Source organism: Orussus abietinus, unplaced genomic scaffold (assembly GCF_000612105.2).
Source record: "Orussus abietinus isolate OABI.00-Male unplaced genomic scaffold, Oabi_2.0 scaffold183, whole genome shotgun sequence".
In the NCBI taxonomy this organism is placed as follows: Eukaryota; Metazoa; Arthropoda; class Insecta; order Hymenoptera; family Orussidae; genus Orussus; species Orussus abietinus.
The window spans coordinates 102,676-122,062 of NW_019394332.1; the positions used below are offsets into that span (position 1 = coordinate 102,676).

The 19,387-nt window shown below is 40.2% G+C and overlaps 1 protein-coding gene across 1 annotated transcript in view; it reads right to left on the bottom strand.

Moving 5' to 3' along the window:
* LOC105696115 (glutamate receptor ionotropic, kainate 2) overlaps positions 1–19,387 on the bottom strand; it is a 77,115-nt gene that overhangs the window by 5,696 nt on the left and 52,032 nt on the right. The window contains exons 3-12 of the mRNA XM_012418309.1: positions 18,047–18,202; positions 15,848–16,038; positions 11,388–11,687; positions 10,719–10,838; positions 4,054–4,227; positions 2,961–3,176; positions 2,050–2,265; positions 1,694–1,778; positions 1,481–1,619; positions 1,249–1,386 (exon numbers count right to left, since the gene is read on the bottom strand). Of these exons, the coding sequence (XP_012273732.1) occupies positions 1,249–1,386; positions 1,481–1,619; positions 1,694–1,778; positions 2,050–2,265; positions 2,961–3,176; positions 4,054–4,227; positions 10,719–10,838; positions 11,388–11,687; positions 15,848–16,038; positions 18,047–18,202 (1,735 nt within the window). The remainder of the gene's footprint in view (positions 1–1,248; positions 1,387–1,480; positions 1,620–1,693; positions 1,779–2,049; positions 2,266–2,960; positions 3,177–4,053; positions 4,228–10,718; positions 10,839–11,387; positions 11,688–15,847; positions 16,039–18,046; positions 18,203–19,387) is intronic.

Below are 19,387 nucleotides of genomic sequence, written 5' to 3' on the forward strand. Positions count from 1 at the left end.
GGCCAACGGCGCCGGTAACGAGACGTGGCCACAAAGGAAACTTCCGGCGACGGGGAGGCGCCCGTTGATTGATCGATTGGAGCTGTCCGGACGCTGGAGTGCCGAGGGATTCGAATTTCAGTCGCGCTGCCGAGGAGAAGAGATCTTTGATCCTAGTTGCTTTTCAGACGGAGAGTCGAAATGGTTTCTAGGAATTGCTTACGGCGCCGTAACGCCGGGTCTCAAACTGTACCCGGGTCGGAAATTATTGCCTTGTATGAACTTCTGGACGCGCGGGAGAATTTTAAGTTTGATACGAGAATTTAAGATGGGGAGATGTTAATGAAATCGGTCTCATTTGGAGCTAAACTGCCAAAACGCTTATACTCGTTTTTGTTGGGTCGAGGTCCAAATGATGTTAAGAGGATGCCGAAATCGATTGAAAAGATCGAATCGATCCGAACTCCATTTGGGGAACGAAATGAAAAGAGGCAGTAGCATTCCCGGTTGTTGTGCCATCCCGTGAAAAGGAATAGAGAATGTATTCACGTGCACTTTATAGACAAAGCGAAGTACTGCGTTCGGTTACTTGCTTTTGTCTATTTTATGTTATTTGGACAAATCCGAGCAGATTTTTGACAACCTCTAGTTAAATACTGTACAGTTACGGCGTTTTCTTTTCATAATCTGTGTTTTTCATGAGAAAACCGTTCCATCGGTTCTTAAATAATCTTCTTTAGTTCCTAGGACCACCACATTCTTTTGTTTTAGATTTGTCGGTACGCGAAAGCTCATATCGCGTCTTACAAGAAACATGGTATGCAAATCGTGCTTATACTAAAATATTTATGTATATGTTCGGGATCGAGATCGACATTAGTTTTAATATGCAAAATAGTATACATTTTTCGCTTATGAGTGTACTAGGGACTCTACTTCTTATTCCCATTATTATTTTCATATCGTGACAATTTTCAAAGAAAATTGACACTCGAAGTATGAGCTAGCGATGACATCCTTAGAATAAATTGTAAACGTAACTGCGTAGTTTTTCGCCACAGTGGGTAAACAGACTTTGTACAGATTTACCCCAAGAATATTTAAACACTGTTTAGTTCTGTACCAATGGTACTTGGAAAAAGCTACAGGGTGCTAATAGACCGACAATGAGTCATCGGGCTGCAGGGTGGTTGAACTTGGAAAGTACTTCGTGCACGTAGAAACTTTAGTAAATGTTAATTTCATGTCCGAAACCGAATCTAAACTTACTTTGGTAAGACGTCTGAGCCCTGTTGCATCAGAGAGCCTATGGTAAGCCATAACGAGTTCTTCAAATTGAAATTGTTTTCCAGCTCTGTAGGTTCAGGATTGCACGGGTGAGGATTATCCCACTCGCTTGGGGCCATTCTGGAATTGCATCGACGTGATTGTATGTACATTTTTTGAAATCAGAGTATACTTGTACTGGACGTTTATCTCGGGTATTTGAAAATATGCTTACCTGGCTTGAATGAAAAGCATAAGAGAGACGCCTAAGTAGGCAGTCGCCATGTAGATCCAGACATCCGTTGATAGTGGAGACAAGAAGGAGAACAAACTAGGTGGCTTGACTTCTGGTTTTCTGTACAAAATGCTAATACCTGAGAGGCCACAAACTTATAAATAATAACCAGGATTATTATTGTAGATTCTTTTGATCCGCTGCGATACATACCGAGATTCATAAACGGCATCGTGAAGTCTACCGCTTGTTTTCTTTCGGATGTAATGGTTAAATCGCATAGCGCCAGATCAGCAGCCTGTAATGAAATTAACAGTACACCGATTACGCATCGAGGAAAAAATGTCATTATACCAAAGCAATATTCAAATAATGTCGAAAAAAGTGCATGCAACATTTCTTCGGAATTATAACAATTTATTTGAGTCGAATAATTAACCTTTGCATTAATAAAATATTTCAATGGTACTGTTCAAAGAATTTCTTTGGTTCAATGAATGTTTTTTCTCAGTGCGCTATTGAAGTAACTGAACTAGATGAAAGCATTACTATTATTTTAAATTCCGTACGTGATCTAACAGCCTTTTGACAAGTCCGTCCCAGGTTTTTGTCTTCTTATTGTATGACCCGTACTTTCCATCGGGTACTAATTCAAACTTGTACTTGAAATTGAGCATTTTGGCAATTTCGTCAATCAGGTCTATGCTGTAACCTTCCCACCATTTGTTATCGATCATGATGCCTCTTGTAGGACCATCTGTCACTTCCATCATGAAAGGTGCACCCTAGGACAGCCAACCCAATTATTGGGTAGTTTCACAAATTCGCGGACAATTTTTTTTACAGAGGATTTGTATTCCTGATAATTGTTTACTTAAATTAAAGTGCCGGAAAAATGACAAGAAATAATTACCCGTGTCAAAGCACTCAATAATGAAAATAAAAGTGATTCTCGACAAAATAGTAGTCAGGGGGTAACTATAAATAACGATGATCATGAAGAGTTAACATCGGGATGTAAAATTTTAGCTATTCAGTTTGATTTAAGATAATTTGTTACTGCTCACTTGCGATTGTTTAATACACGCAAAAAATCGTTTTATGGAATAAAATAGTCCGATTGACTGCATTTGGTTGATTTCGGAGCATGTTTTAGTTGAGTGGACCAAATTCTAGTTCTTGACCAAACTCGTTTGCTACAATCAACTAAAATGCTTTGTTAAATCGTTTTGTTAATTTAGGAGAATATTTTAGTCGATTAACCAAATATTTTACTTCGGTGGAGATGATGATAATATCTACCCTAACATTTGATATAATCAATCGAAAGTTACGATACAAAGAACTTTCTCATGTCAACAAAATATTTGGTTATTCATGTAGTAACCGTATTCCATGATTGAAGCAACAAAAGGTTTATTTTGATTCAACCAAATAATTTTCTACGTGTGCACAACAAAATATCATAGAGTCTTATTACCTCCCTCGTGGTAACTCTGAACAATTTGTCCTCCATACTTTTCGCGGTGTCGGTCTCGCGTTCTTCGCTACTTCGAGTAAATCGTAGACCATCTTTGTCCCAGATTGCAGTCTGCACAAAGTGCTTCTGTTGAATCTCCACGATTTGAAGTTCAAAGTCCCTCTGACCGGTTTCATCAAATGTCATTACGCCGGTGGTTTTTCCGATCTTGGTTAGCTGGAAACGACGATTACGGGAAATTCAATGACATCCAGGAATACTCTCATGCGTGACGGCCATCGGTATTTCAGGATTAATTTCGAGTGAATGATAATGAACCAAATTATCTAGCGTCGTTATCCGCCGGAAAAGCCAAACATGATTTTCATCTATGTGCCGAATGCATCAAATGTACCACGATCCAATTACCGAATTATTCGGCTGTGCGAAAATGAAAACCAGTCGAGCAGACTCGATATTAAAAATCATAACGTAATGGATTATTAAAATTAAAGGGATAATAAGGAACGAATTTTAATTCAGAAATAAAGATTTTTTAACGTTTCTCCAATAAACGTAAAATAGTGGGATGCATGTTTTATGCACATAAACATAGTGGAAATATAATATAGGTGTAAAAAATAAACGTTTCTTCGAACACAGTTTCTTTTTTCATTGTTATATACATGTACATATATATAAAACGTTGAATTAGCTCGTTAGGTTGTCGATGTTTATCCCTAGTCGAGAAGAAACATGTATTTTGACGTCATGTTTCTAGTGAATGATTTTTGATCGTTCGAACTATAACATTTATATGATATATAAATTCTGCGTAATATGAAATTATAAATGTAAAATAATGAGTGAAATATTATAACACGATTTCGCCGATACGAATCAGCGCTGGTATACCTGCGTGGTAATCTTTTGAACCACTTCTATAGCTCGGACATAAACCTTTCCCTGTAGTCGGTAATACTTTACCATGGTAAGTTTCTTCGAAACTATTCAGAAATTACACAAATCATTTTACAAATGCGAGTTGTACTGGGTTAAATTTCAAACATAAGAAATCTGTAATCATAATCAGGGAGAAATGAAATGCACTCACTTCGTGTATCATGCTGAGAATTGTAGGTCCGGCTTCGTACTTGTCCGTTCCACCGCAAGATAGCGCTGTAGGTTCGATCTTCACCGGTTCTTCGCTGTTCTGATTTCGGATGTACAGGACTTCCAGAACATCGTACAACATATTCACGGAGTCGTAGAGAATAGCCTGTTCAGCCTGAATTTATTAAATCATTGTTAAAGGTAATATTTATCAAAAATTTTCCTTGATAAGAAGACATTATTCCGAACGGAGCAATTAAAATTCCGTTTGTGAAAAAGAGCACAAGACAAAGATAAATTCGTGAGCACGAATGAGAGAGCAAGCGTTGCGGTTGGAAAGGCTCGTTATGAAAATCCAAGCGTTGTACACGGCGAGTCGCCCTGTAACGACTGACGGGATGCTGGGAAATAATTATCCTTGTTTTCTGGACTGCTACAACGTCCATCGTAACCGAGAAACGTATACGAATTAGAATGGTTAAAACGCCGGTATTTTAACTTCGAATGTGTCCACAGAGGTTTTATAATATTTCACCAAAAGTAACAAACCGAGCCTCGAGCCTGCAGATAAATATTTGGTTTCGTATCACCTTTCAGAATCTCATAACTTTTTAAATTGCAGTATTCCTGCTTGAAAAAATTCATTTTCCACGCTTGATAGTAATATTTAGAATTGTTTTTAACGTTCTGCCGGTTGTTTACGAACGCAGTAGAACTCTACGTGATTTATGAGGACACTACTTTTATTATTCATCTCTTAGATTTTTTTCATTGGAGGCAAAAGACATAGTCAAAGGTTTATAATACCAGAAAGTAACATCAAATACGTTTAAATGAAAAAATTACATGTGAGATTCATTAAACATTTTCTATTATTCTCTTCTCTTTTTCTCGATTGATTTTTTGTACGCGAGATAGAAATGTATTATACGTTTCGAATTTTAGTTCAGTAATGCTACACCACCTCAACAGGGTGAACTACCCTAAGGGGAAATTTTTTTGTAACATCTATTAAACAAGCACTCCTACTTAAGTTCCACGTACGCCATGTGATTACTCACAAAAATTGAGGAAATACGTGTTTCTTGCTTTTTGCCAATAAACATTTATACATCGGTTGAAAAGAATGGATGTAGGTGGTATATGGGTTTATCCCGACTATGTAATACAATAAATATTAAGAGGAATTCGTAAAAAAACAGTTGCAAAACGTATTACAACTTCATTGCACACGTAAGCCTTTCTATTCTTTTTTTTTCAATGCAATTTTTCGTCAAATATCTAATAGTTTGTTGTTGGGAACGACGCGACGCTTTTGCAAAGGTGTTTGTGCAGGTTTTGAAAATACATGTGCATTGCTGATTAAAATATTGTTTAAGTTGCACCGCGCCCCGCAAGTGTTTTCGTAATTCAGCCAAAGGTGTAACAAACAGTTACCGGGAAATGTTGCAATTAGAAAAGAAACGTAACACCTAACTTTAACGATGCCGAGCTAACCTTTAACTGATGGTATCGTGAAATGTTTTGTCAGCCTAGGGTATTTATAATTTTTGAAGAAATGGCAGAAAAATGTGAAGAAGGTGGGGCCGAAAAGAGAACACGCACTGGGTTAATCAAAGAAAAATTAAGGAAACCGTCAGCTGGCAACGAGAGCCTGTTGTGGGTTGGTTTGTAAAATGGCCGGGTCGTTGCACCAGGGGCGCACTCGAAAGCGGCCATTGCGGGGATGAAGTAGGAACACACGAGGGGAGGAGGTTAATGAAGAAATTACCCCGAACGAGCCAAATTTCACCGCGGTGGCTCGAATGCCGGACACACCGGCTTTTCTTCCGGTGGAAGCGGAGGGCGTTCAGTCGGCGCTGATGCAAATGCGCATTTTTGGGGTGCATTTCTGGCCCATCGCGTCGGCCGAGGAAACGGGAGTGGCGTCTCCGGAATATTTCGAGGACTTATGAAATTATTACGATCCTCCTTGGGATTCAGACGATTTTCAGCCGCAAGACCAAGGACCCTTGGAAACACCCCTTTTGCTTGCTCGAGGAGTATAAGGGGTCTAAGGGTAGTTTCCCATTGTTGGAATAAGTAAGAAAGAGTTGCTTCAAGGGTAAAAGTTTCGTTTTACGCTTCTGAAAAAGCGTCGTAACGGTGAACGGTATTGGTCTCAAGCAAACGGCTTTCCTGGCAATGTTGAAGAATACAAATTATTTGACTATTGTCGATATGGCTGGATAGGTTCAAAATCCCGTGTTCAATTTGACGCTTTTAGAACGGCGAATTCAAAATATTATGCATTTAAGATGAAGACCGTAGTGAAGACGGGTTTTAACCCTTTCAATGCCGACCGAAGTCGAAAGCACTTTTAATACGATATATTGTGGTCTGATTCTAGAACGGTTAAATGGTGCACCTAGCTACGTTTGACGTCAGAAAATAGAGTTTTGGATTTAGTAGTCAACTAAATAATTCCATTTTTGGTCTTGATGCTTAAACTGCGGGAATTACAGTATGCAGAGTTATTCAATTGTTATTGAACCGTGGGCGTTTCGTAAATGCAATCTGTAACCAATCTGTAGCAAACACCTTAAAATAAACGCCAGCAATTTGCATGTCTGCAAATAAAGTAGAGTCCACCTTTTAACCTGTTAACCGGGGAATTGACTTTTGTACAACTCCTTTCACAATGGGGACTTTATAGTAATATTATCACACCTTCCATGACGAAAAAAGTCGTCATGCCCATTTGAGGTGTCCTGGTATGTCAAAAAATTCGTCATACCCGGTTAACAGGTTAAGGGTTAAATCACGAAGGTCCCCAAAAACATTAAGATTCTGCTGCCGCGGTACAGAGCATTTTCTATCAACGTTGTAACATTAACTTTAAATAAAGACGTTATTAAATGATATTAAATTCGAATTTAGCCATCCAATTCAGTTAACAATTAATGTTAGCTTTTGGCACTTGAGGCCTAACCAAACTATAACTACGTGAAGGTAATAATATTCATGCAATTTAAAAGATTGAGGTGCAACAAAGTTCATCAGATTTTCTCGATATTAATTCAAAACTGATTATTAAAGTATATGGCAATTTGATGCACTAGTAGGTTAGGCGATTATTAGTAAACGAAAGCTTTTCATTTCGTATTTTACTAAAGCATTTAAATAATTAACGTTTTAAATAACATTAACCGTAACGAATAACTACTTTGAAGATATTTTCTCTCGGTTCATGTTGGATCGTGATGGATTATATGAAGAAAAATGGTTAGAGCATAAACGAGAATCTATTACGACGTATCAGGATTTATGGGATCTCATCATATCACCCAGAGTAAGACCTTATACGTATATCGAACATCGAACTCCTGCTTAAAGGTTGATGTATCGGATTAAAGGGTATTGATGAAAAATCAATACAATTATTATGCGATAATTTATAGGTCGTTTCCGATACTCATTGTTTAAGTAATTTCCATGAGCCTTTCAATTCCTGATGGGAATCGGTTTTGTATCATAAATTGCATACAGAACAATTAGTTCCAAAATATGTAAAAGAATTGGTATGTTGCTTCAAAATTATATTATGCAACCTGCGCGCTAAATATTGATAGATATACATATTTATTGGTAAGATGTACTTTAACAAGGAAAGTAGAGAAAACTGGGGCAAATTAACCACCTTTTCGGTAATGTTTAATTGTGAGGAAGATAATGAGAATTTTCGAACATAGGGTAAAGTACTCACGTTTATATCGTGTTTATACGCGCTGACATATTTGCCGCGAAATTCTACCGAGTTTCTTGATAAATCGAACGTAGGTTAAACAAACATATTATGAACTTGAAAATGATAACATTTTATTAGTCACGTGAAAGACTTATTCGTTTTTGAAAAAGTGTCTAAAAATCTCAAAGAACAAAGTGCATTTGGCCAACGGTGTAATCCGAGTGGCGATGGCGGAATTGATTTGTTTTTGAAAAAAACTACTGGTGGTTGCAAAAAATGCGGAAGTGGATACCCCGAGGAGGAGATAGCATGCCCACTGCAATAAATCCGGGCTTGAAGTGGACGTGTCTCCCTCTCGAGTTTTCCTACTTCCGAACACGTAGTAAAAGGGTCCTGGTCAGTTTTTAAGAGTTCTTTCTCATAAATTCTTGGCTCAAGAATCCCTGCTACCTTTCGGAAGGAGTGTTAGCATTTGACACGCACATCTATTTAAACTGATTTATACCCTTTTTGAACCCTGTCGCTTATATTAGCCAAGAAAAATAAAAACTAAGAATGACGTATCGGCGATGAAACAAAATTTGTCTGAATTTAAAAGAGCAAACACTTTTTCTGGTATTCTCTCTCACGAAGTGTCTTTTTTATTGTTTAAATATTTTCTCTCCACATTCTTGCTGTTGCTTAAATGTCGAAAAAGTGAAAAATTGAAAGTCCCATTTCAATTGTCTCATTTTCGAACTTCTTAATCTTATTTTCATTTTTCTCTTGTTATTATTTATAGCTCAGAACATTTTTAGAATAGAATTAATCATTGTATATCGATCGAAATATGAGAGCTCGACGGCATATTAATTCCGGTCTGTGTTAAGTTAAAAAATGTATTTTCGAAAATCCAAATTTTGAAAGTGTCAGGATAATTCATAAGTGCTCACGAGTCATGTGTCAAAGTTTCAGACAGTTCGACGCAATACCCTTAAAAAAAGTGTCTTATTCGAATCGAATGATTTGAGGGGTGTGTCACTCTTGGTTTCCAAACTCATCGTGTAATTGTTCGAGTTTATAATCGAATATCTCGGGTGACCCCGGTGAAGTAGGAAAAATCTTTGGATCGTTTCCTGTCGGCTCGCAGATCGGTAATGAATCGGAAATCGCATCGAGTGGTCTCGTACTCGAGGAGTCGTACTTCAGGCGTGATGGTTCCTTTCGACGTCTGGCGGAGCATGATTGGAAAGTTTGAACGCAGTCAAATAAAAGACAATAGTATTTCAGTTATTCTTTGGATCCGCTTTGCACGGCTGCTTGAATTCTGGGCCTCTAGAAAGGATGCAGCCCGGTAGAAGTTTGCAGTTGTATGGCGACAACGAGTTAAATCGAGCGGGATATCCCAGGGGGTACTTCGAGGTGGAGTCAGACGAGATACCGGGGCAGGACTCTCGGGGGTCTCATCGGGAGAAGTCGGGATGCCGAATCTTGTCAAAACAAGGGAGGCGGAAGCGACGCCTAGAGATGCCAAGGAAAATACCGAGGAAAGGGGAAAGGTAGAATATCTGCCGGGAAGAGTGCTCCAAGAGTTCTGGAGGGATTCGTTCGCCGAAGCTTTCAGCATTGCCCCGGAAGCGTTCAAAAGATTTCGGATCGCTGAAAACCCTTTGTGAGCGGGCAGATTTTTTACAGCCTTTTATCTTAATAACGAAGATACGACATACGTTACGTATACATGTGCCCTGTTGTTCGCGGGGAACTCTTGACTCTATAAAACGTCTGCAATACGTTTCATCAGTTCCACTTTTATTTACTGGAATATTCACGCAATAGTTTAAACGTCATTCTCATCTCTAGCTGGTTAAGCCTTTACGACTGCCGTACCAGTTCTTTCATCAATGTATGCTGTACAAAACTTAGGAATTTCAGGAAGCGACCCAAAACGTATGAGCGGAACTATTGTTGTATCCGGGCACCTTGTGCACGCTTCTCTCCCGACCATCTTTTGTGTGTCTTTTGACAATAGTCAATAATAACGAGTTTCATATCGGCGGTTCCCCTGTAACGACGTTCCCCGAAATAGTTCGTTTCCCATTTATTTTATACTATATATTAAGCATCTTTGGCAAGAGAACGTTTCATATCTTGGTACAGAGCAGAATTCAAGCATACGTTTAATACAACACGAAAGATGATTTTTAACGATCGGCGATGATTAAAATCCGTGGATGCACCTGTTTGTTTTAACGCGTGAACCGAGAAATTCCTTGTCTGAAGTTTTACCACATGATTCTAGAGACGTCGAGACTTCCCGACACTCAAAAAATGCGTTTCTCTAACGAAGTTTTTTATTTAACTTGAACTATTACTTAAAAAGTTCTGCATTATTTATACACTTTTGGTTGAATTCGTTCCGTGAAATGGTCTTGAAGTTTCGGGGGCTGAAAAGGACGCGACCCGGTAAAACTTGGCAGTCCTAAGGCGATAACGAATTAAATCGAGTGGGGTGTCCCGTGGGATACTTCGAAGCCGAGCTCGCCGAGATACTGGTCCAGGACTCTCGGGGGTCTCATCGAGAAAAGCCGGATACCGAACTCCGCCGAAACAAGGGAGACCACGAGTTGCAGAGGAAAACCCACGGAGAAAGAAGAAACCCGTAATGACCATTGCGGAGAAACTGTTTAACAATTCCGCCGTAAATTATTCCGGGGAACCTCCCGCAATGCACCATCGGAAAGTGTCCGGAGAGTTCTGGATCGCCGATGGACTTCTAGCGAGTCCGCGAATCCCGTACGAGCTATTAGCCTCTTCGTGGATGCTCGATCGAGCGAAACGACGCCGTAATTTGCAATACTGTCCACTGTAATGGCCCGGCTAACCGTTCGACGAGGCCTCGTTCCGGTTTCGATTGGTCCTGGACGTGTTTACGGCTATACATCTTCACCTGCGATAATTACCTGGATGTTGGAGTTAAGCTCCGTACTGATGACATCGATTTCATCGGTCAGCAGACGGAACCCCGTGATGTTGGCTCTTGATTCGTTAATTACATCAAGGATGCCCGTTGTAGTTATGTCCTGTAAATCAAAATACATTAAGTTTCATGGAATGGTATTATACAACCGCGTTGAATATAGACTAGGAATACTTGGACTAAATTACTTAGCGTCAAATTGTAACTTGATTATTTTTGCACTTTTCCAAGACCGGTTTATTTATAAACCAGTATTGCAAGAGCAGAACCATGCCTGCAGTAATATTGTTATCCAGATGCACAACTCGTGCTGATGGGATATTCAAAAAAATAATTTACTTTGAATCGCTATTGATTATAATCTTAATTGTTCATCTCGAAAACGTGGTAAGAACAACTGTTTTAGCTATTTTTAGTAGAAGTTATGTTAGGGATTTGTTGTTAGTAATGGGCAAAGTAGATCTTGGTCTAGGTCTTGCATTTGCTCATTACTGAGGGGGTAGAAAAATCGGTCTTGGTCTTGGAACAAATGTGAGGCCAAAACCAAAACTCGACCGCATAAGACCAAGACCAAGGTATGAGACACATTGTCTTGCAGTTATTCAACGCTATTCGTTAATCGGAAAATGATAATAAACAGAATGTCACCTACCAAGTCAGTGATAATATAGTTATAATAGTCTTCGAAAAGCTTGACTTCCCTCGCCTGTCTTAATACATCCGTGATGTAAGGGTTCTCCACGTCTACAATGATATTGAACTTGTTAGATGAAGCAACATCTTTTAACAAGTGTCGATAGTCGGGACCATCTCCCAAATGAAGTATGCTGACAGGAAAGTCCTGTGGTCCGTGCAATAAAAGAGCATCTTGAATGCGTGACAGTCCATCTTGCGTTTTGTAGATTGCCGTAAATTGACGCCATTCCACAGCCTTCAGTACCTCGGCTATCGCCTGCACAATGTTGAAGAATTATTTAGCAGTTCTCTTACTAATTTCATATAAATTTTAATCGGCCACTTTTTGTTTGTTTAGGGGGACACTCTGAAACGTGCGAAATTCCTAACAGTGACGAAACGGCTGTGGAAAAAAGAAAGCTATCAGTACGCGCGCAGTATGAACCAGAATTGCAATTTCAACTTTAATTGCATTTCTCTGTAAACACTATTTCTTTCCGCGCGACATGTAATATATCAAGAAAAGTATTTTCTGCACACGGCTGCTTTTTCGTGAATACAATGCCGTTGCGTTTGGCTTTAACCTTCGGTCCTCCGATATAGTTTATTATTCACACATCTCTCAACATTGTTTTGTAATTTACCAGTACTAATTTTGCTTGACATTGAACTTGTACTTGTCGGGTAAGACTGAACTGACATTGAGCACTTGTATCATCAGAGAATCATCTCAGAAGTACTTGATAAGTTTAAATGGTCACCTGCGTGCAAATAATCTTTGATTTTATTTACTGTTTAATATTTATTATAATGCTCACTGTTTTATAGATTGTCACAGAACATTAATTCTTCACTTAATTGGGACAAGTGGCATTGAATTTAACATTGTAAAAGTTACAAAGCCAATATTGTTTGAACGAAGACGATATATTATTCGAAGGTATCAAACAAATGTGTATATGTTGTATGCTGACCTATTCAAATTTATGGTTTCTCAGACGGTGTGTTTAATGCTTGCGAATAATATATTTTTTATTTAACATGTCTTAGAATAACAATTTGAAGGTCATAAACTCGCTGGTTTTTAACTGTTTGCTTAAATTATTCCAGGAATATTGCGTTTTTTAAGAAGCTGTGTTCCAATTTGTGTAAATCTCACAGAGAGTTGTGGCTACCGGTTTAATGGTGACAGTAGAAATGATAAGAGAAGAGCTTCTGTTCACCGCTCTGTAATCATTCCAGCATCTCGTAGTATAAATGACGGACTGGAAAACTTACAAGAGTAGCTTGTGGCACGTAGTTTATTATAACTCTCATTGGAATATCGGAATTAATCTTCGAAGTTACTAATAACTTTAGCGGTGAAAACTTCCATTAACTAAGATGTCACCGCGGTTATTCTTATCTTTTGTTTCGAACTGACAAGAAGATAGCTCTCGATATAAAAACGAGAATCGTAGAGGAATACTTGGACAGAATTCCTTTTTCTTTCGAAGTGCAGACGTCGGCTACAGAAATCAGGAAACTTTTTTGCTGAAAGACGCAAGATGTGGCTTTCATTGATATGAAACTTCTTAATTTGATAATTTATCTCCTTTTTATACCATTAACTAGATCATATTGTAGGGTTTTGAACTAAAATTACGTCATTGCATAAAAGAAACTTATACAATTGTCTGAACCTGTCTGAAACAAAACTTACATATAGTATAAACAAATTTCAGACTACATCCAACAATATTCTGCAATTCATATTCATTACTTTCGCGATGAATCATGAGCTTAGTTATTGTGTGTGATAATTTAATATCTTATATCATTCAGGTAAGGTAAAGACTATATCGACAAATTGAACACGTAATAGGGCAAGATAGTTGTCAAAATCACTTAATCAAAATCATGTTGGCTTGAGTTGAATGCATTCGTTAAACAATCTGAACTTTTATGAAAGAAGTCCCAAAGGAGAGGCGCTAAGGCTACGTTTCCGTATTGTATCTGATCGGATAATATAAATCGATCACTTCCATTTGCGGTTTGGAAGATGCTCAGCTCGGCGTTAATAAATCAGAGGAATTGTATCCCAAATATTCAAAACAACTCTTCAGAAACTAAGCGAGTAATGACGGACTCGACAATTTTCATCCGCAGTTACGGTCCAACTGGTGGTTTCTGGGACCTAGTCAATGGTCCTCCGATGTGTTCCCTTTGCCGAATGTCGCTGTTAGAGCCGATGCCCTACTGTTCCTGCAGATTGCGCGCCCGTGTCTGTATCTGGATTGCATTTCGGCCCAGCACTTTGAGCCCTGTGCCAAGACTTTGATCAGAGCTTAATGAGGACCTCATTGACTCCTCGCGGCACGCGCCGCTCGAGGACGCGATCCTCCCTCTTCATCTTTCCCGACGGTCAATCCAATTGGCTTTTCTCGCCTAGGGCGATCTCGTAATTAACCCATGGCGTGGAGGACGGGATTGGTTTGCGATAGATCCCATCCGGGCTAGATCTATCAATCCGGGGTATCAACGACCAACTTCGGCTTCTCGGTCGCCACTGGTTGTCGCTCGCGTATTGCTTCTAGAATCTGGAGCAAAATCGGGTAGCATACACGATAGTCCATCCACTCTGCTGATGTCTTGACGCCGCTTTCGGAGAGACGCCCATCCTGAAGTATCTAACCTCGCCCTATCGTTCGACCTGTGTTGACAAGGAACGTCGTACAGCTTTAGAGAAGTCGCTGCCTGTATTTCAAATTCCTGCCCAAAACGCAACAGTAGTATTTCGGGAGCTACAAGGTTCGTCCTACTGTCGGTAGCCAAATTATTAGCTACACATCTTAAAAATACATTATGATCAATCCGAAGCAATAACATCTCATAAGTGCCTAGTCGATGTATGAATTATCGATGTTTGATAGATAAAATGGGAGCTCTTGTTACCGAACAGGAAATCTTTACATATTACACAACACATATTGAAGAACAGTAATGCTTTAAACATTTCCACATTTTTCTAGTATTCGGTAGAACCTTTTTTGTCATTGCCCTCAGTCTAAATCCCTCCTGGCATGCTTTGGATGCATTTGTTTGCATTGTATTTTAATTTTCGGTCACGATGCCAAGTATTTATTAATGCTTCGATCAGTTTTGTTTTTCTTGTAGTATTTTCTCCGGAGGTGTTTTTCCTGAGAAGTTCCCAGGCATTCTATATAGGATCACTGTCGGGGTCGCCATCAAAGGAAAAAGCAAAGACAATATTGTTAGCATTAAAATAAATATATTTGTCGAGGAAGGAATACGTCTGTACGCGTAATGATAAGGGTTGAATCTGAAGTAACAAACTAGGGTGTAATTAATAAATTGGCCACCGATTATAGATCCATCAATCCGGGGGATCGACTACCAATTTTGGCTTCTAGGTTGCCGTTGGTTGCCCATCGCGCGTCATTTCTAGGATCTGGTTCGGGTTCGAATAGCTCACGCAGTAGTCCATCCACTCTATTGACGGCTCGATGGTGCCTTCGGAGAGATGTACGTGATCACCCTGGAGCACCTAACCTCACCCTACCATTCATCCCATGTCGGCAAGGCAAAGTGAGCGCCTGTCGTGGCTTTGGAGAGGTCGCTGCTGGTATCGATATTTCCAATTTCTGCCCAAGGCGTGACAACGGCACCTCGGAAGATGCAAGGTTCGTCCTAACTTTACTAAACCGCACTTCGGTCCTTTGTGTCTCCATTCCTCCTAAGGTAGCTTCTTACAGACTCCCTACGAATCTTAACGCGACCTGATAGAAGTTTCTTCTGTACTGTTAATGAAGATCATTAAGATAAGAGCATAAGAGCAGGTAGCCTAAAATCGTTTCCGATTTTAGGTTACCTGCAATCTTATTTCGTCCCTTGGAATGAAATAGTCATGACCTGCAAGTAGCGAATTACCAAACTAGACGCTCCAACACATCTCTAAAATTCCGTTAGATCTTTCCGGGTAACCACGGCACTTAAAAAAGAGAAAAGTAAAACATCACAGAAAGTGCGGGAGTAACTTTTTCCATCTACTTTGCGAGGAAAAACTGGCGATTGCGAGTCACTTTATCCATCACACTAAAATTGCATTTCTGATTCATACAGAGTTCTTATTGCTCCATAATTCTTTCTACGGACACTATGCATGCAGGACGACCGCCATGCACTTTGATTAAAATGCCTTCAGAGCCTGTGGCATTTAATCCAGTGAGGGTGAAGAAATTACAATGCAATAAAGTCCGCTTCTAGGAGCTGCGGAAAGTATTTGTTGTTAAGAGCAATATTTTTTCGCGGTGTAGCGTCTTCGTAGTCATATTTCACCCTGGAGGGAGAATATGGAAGAGCCATTTACGTCCACTGACCCGATTTCGGGTGACTTCTTGAAATACCTAGAGCTCGGGGAGAAATTAGATTTCTTACTTCCGAGACGCTTTTACTGTTTGGATGGACATTGACATTGTTGGCGGGTGGAAATGCGTCTTCGATGCGGCGCCAGGCGAACTCGATGTGGGGGACGTCGAAATGCGCCGCGATGCTGGAGACGACGCCGCGTGTGTGTGTGCTCCCCGGTCCGAAGATGGCCGCCACACCCTCCTCCAGCAGTTGACATGCTGCGATTGAAAATTCATTTTCTTCTTCAATCTGACTCGCCTATCGGACGGTGTTACGATTTTTCGGAGGAAAATGCATGCATCCGTTGCGACCAGCGAAATACCTAACGAATCCGTAAAAATCACCTCGAAAAAAAAACAACTTCGATGTACAAGAACACGTATCACGCAAAAAATTCAAATTCCGTTTTAAAAGTTATAATTTTCTTAAAGAAAATGAAGAAGTTAAGCTCGGGGTTTTTACCACTTTGGAGGTACGGAGGAAATAGGGACGAAGGAGACGTAATTAGGGGGGTGTAATTAATTGTACAGCAATCTAACCTAAACGTTAGCGAATTTTAGACCTTCGCGTTCCCAGTGTTAACGATTCCAGGAATTTTGCCATTGGTTCCCATTCCTGTTCATAGAGATGCTAAACAGTTTTTGGTTACGAGATTTATTTGTAATTAATTCCTGTTGAGCTGGAAAAAGCTGAAAAAGTACTGTCCGAAATGATATCAATATGCAATACATTTACAATATTTGTGGAAGCTAGTATTTCTCTTATGAAGAAAAAAAACTAATTCATTTGTTATCGTCACGTGCATATAAACAGAATTACTTTCTCTAATTTGGTGATTCGTCTTTTTCTTATCAGTCGTAATTAGTTACTAATAACTTGTATGCGGCAAGTTGCAGGAATGTAAACAACAAACCATTCAGTCCTGAAGCGGACATGGAAATGAAATAACTTAAAAAGATAAAATTCCGATGCATTACTCGACATCACAATGTCTCCGGATGGACGTCGGGAGGATGCATCAGGAATGTTTTAAAGCGAGTATCTTGGGATTTGCGCGTTTCCGGAAGAACGGAAACGTCAGTTCCTGGTATGCTTCGGAAGACGAATCCACGTCCATTTTCGATCCGAAGGAAAAATTAAAAAAAGCAGGCTGAATATCCAATCGTGCATACGACCTTCCGCGTTCCCTTGGGAGTTATTTCCTGTATTGTCGGCCTGATCACTTTCGACGATTCGTAACGCTCTTTTTTCAAGAAGTACGTGAATTTGCACTCGACGCCGCGTCGTTCGGTTGCCCTGACTACCGAGCCCACGGCAAGCTTTATAAAATTCGGTCAAAGCGCATACCATTTCAAAATTATTGCATTTATAATGTATGTATTTAATGTACGCTCCTCCCCGAAAATACTGCAACATCTAAAGATCAAAGTTGTTCTTATCTGATAACCGCGTATGTTACTTAGTATTATAAAAGGAAACTATGATCTTAGTTGTTCTAATCATTTCTTAAATAAAAACTGAATCACCATCTCTTTACAGTATCATGGGCACGATTTAATACTTCAAGTGGATGCTTAGGACAGATTGAACCGTGATTAGCGATTATCTCGGATTAGTGAAATTCGTGTTGCACATAGTAGATTGAGGAATAAGATCATTCAAACCTCCGACGCTACGTCGGAGTCTATGGTCTCTTGTCTCAGGCGATACTTGTTCAACCTCAAGTTGAGGTTCCATTCACGCGAAGTAACGACCAAGCGATCGCCCTTTAGAATTCCAAACTGCCAAGATCTTTTTTTCCGTTCCCCTAACGAGGAGGCAAACAAGCGTTTTCGGCAGCCTCGCGGTTGGGCTTAAAAGCCGCTTGGACCGGTGCCGATTTTCATCGACGATTCCCAAAAAAGGAACGTTTACGCACTCCCGTTGTGGTCACACTCGGCACTTCGTAACTGGCGCGATTCGAGCGTAGCTTTAATCCCGTCGATATTTCCAGCGTTCCACCACTCGCATCGACACGCGCCGGCCATACCTAGTTTCTCCATTAAAAGTTCCGACTCGCGCATTTTTGTTTTTCATCCTCTCCGCCGCCCTTATCGTTAATCCGAAAAAGCGCTCCATGCTCGACTTGAGCGAGTCGGCATTGGCGTTCTCCGTTTCCAGTTCGCAACTCGCAGTTGGCCAAGTAAGCCACGATTTTTCCGCACCGCACAAATCAGAAGTACTCACCGGCCGCGGCCGTGTTGAAGCTGTCGGTACTGACGTTTATCCACTTTACGATCGGTTGCAGCTCGAACACAGGTGCGACGCGCTCGTCCTTCAGCTTCGTGACCGCGTACTCGAACACCCTCTTGTGCAGCTCGTCGCCGTCGTGGAAAATCGCACCTGAAATGACACATCAATGCCAGTTACGCGAGATCTGTTGAAGCTGCATCGACACCTGCAATTGGCAAAGTTACGAGCAACGCGGATTTCGTCCTTCCAACGGGGTTTAGTTTGGTACGACCAATTAAGTTTGGTCTTGTGTATGGGTTGAAATAATCGCTGGGTCGCTGTCGCTTTTGGATTTGTATTTGTTGGGTGCGAACGCAAAACGGAGAAGGCTCAGATATGAGTTTTGGCTCTCGTCATCTGTAGTCCTTATCCTAGAAGCGACGACGAGTAACGCGGATTTTGTCCTTTCAACGGGGTTTGGTTTAGTACAACCAATTAAGTTTGGTCTTGTGTATGGGTTGAAATAATCGCTGGGTCGCTGTCACTTTAGTATTTGTATTTGTTGGGCGTGAACGCAAAACGGAGAAGGCTCAGATATGAGTTTTGGCTTTCGTCATCTGTAGTCCTTATCCTAGAAGCGACGACGAGTAACGCGGATTTTGTCCTTTCGACGGGGTTTAGTTTAGTACGACCAATTAAGTTTAGTCTTGTGTATGGGTTAAAATAATCGCTGGGTCGTTGTCGTTTTTGTATTTGTACTTGTTGGGCGCGAACGCAAAACGGAGAAGGCTCAGATACGAGTTTTAGATATGAGTTATTATGAGGCAACCCAATACTAGGTAATGTCAAAAAATCTGTTGTTTTTATAGGTTTCATAGGTTATTAGAAAACGATGGCTCTTTCAGAGTGGCCTAATAGATTGTATTACATGCACTTTGTAGTGTATATTATATTGCATATAAAATTCGTAGTTGATGTAACTGAGGGAACAATTCACCAGTAGGATGTTCCTCCATTCTGATCGGGGTTAAGATTATATTTCGAATTTGTTCATTGATACGTGATATTTTTGGATTAGCAACGAACATTTTCCCGTTTGCAGAAAGCGCACCAAAATGGCATTTAAAACACATGTAACGTGACCCGGCTAATCCCCTTTGATCTTCGTTAGATGTAATGCACCACATTGCGTGGGACATCGTTTAATTCGTTCGTAATAACCCTTTGTGAGCCCGAATGAAACCAAACAACTGCAATGGCCAACCCTGCAAATGAAACGAAACCAATGCCGATGCTGTCATAGTCGATGCTGTAGAAGTTACACCGTTTTCACGTTTTTTCCTCACCCTTCCCAAA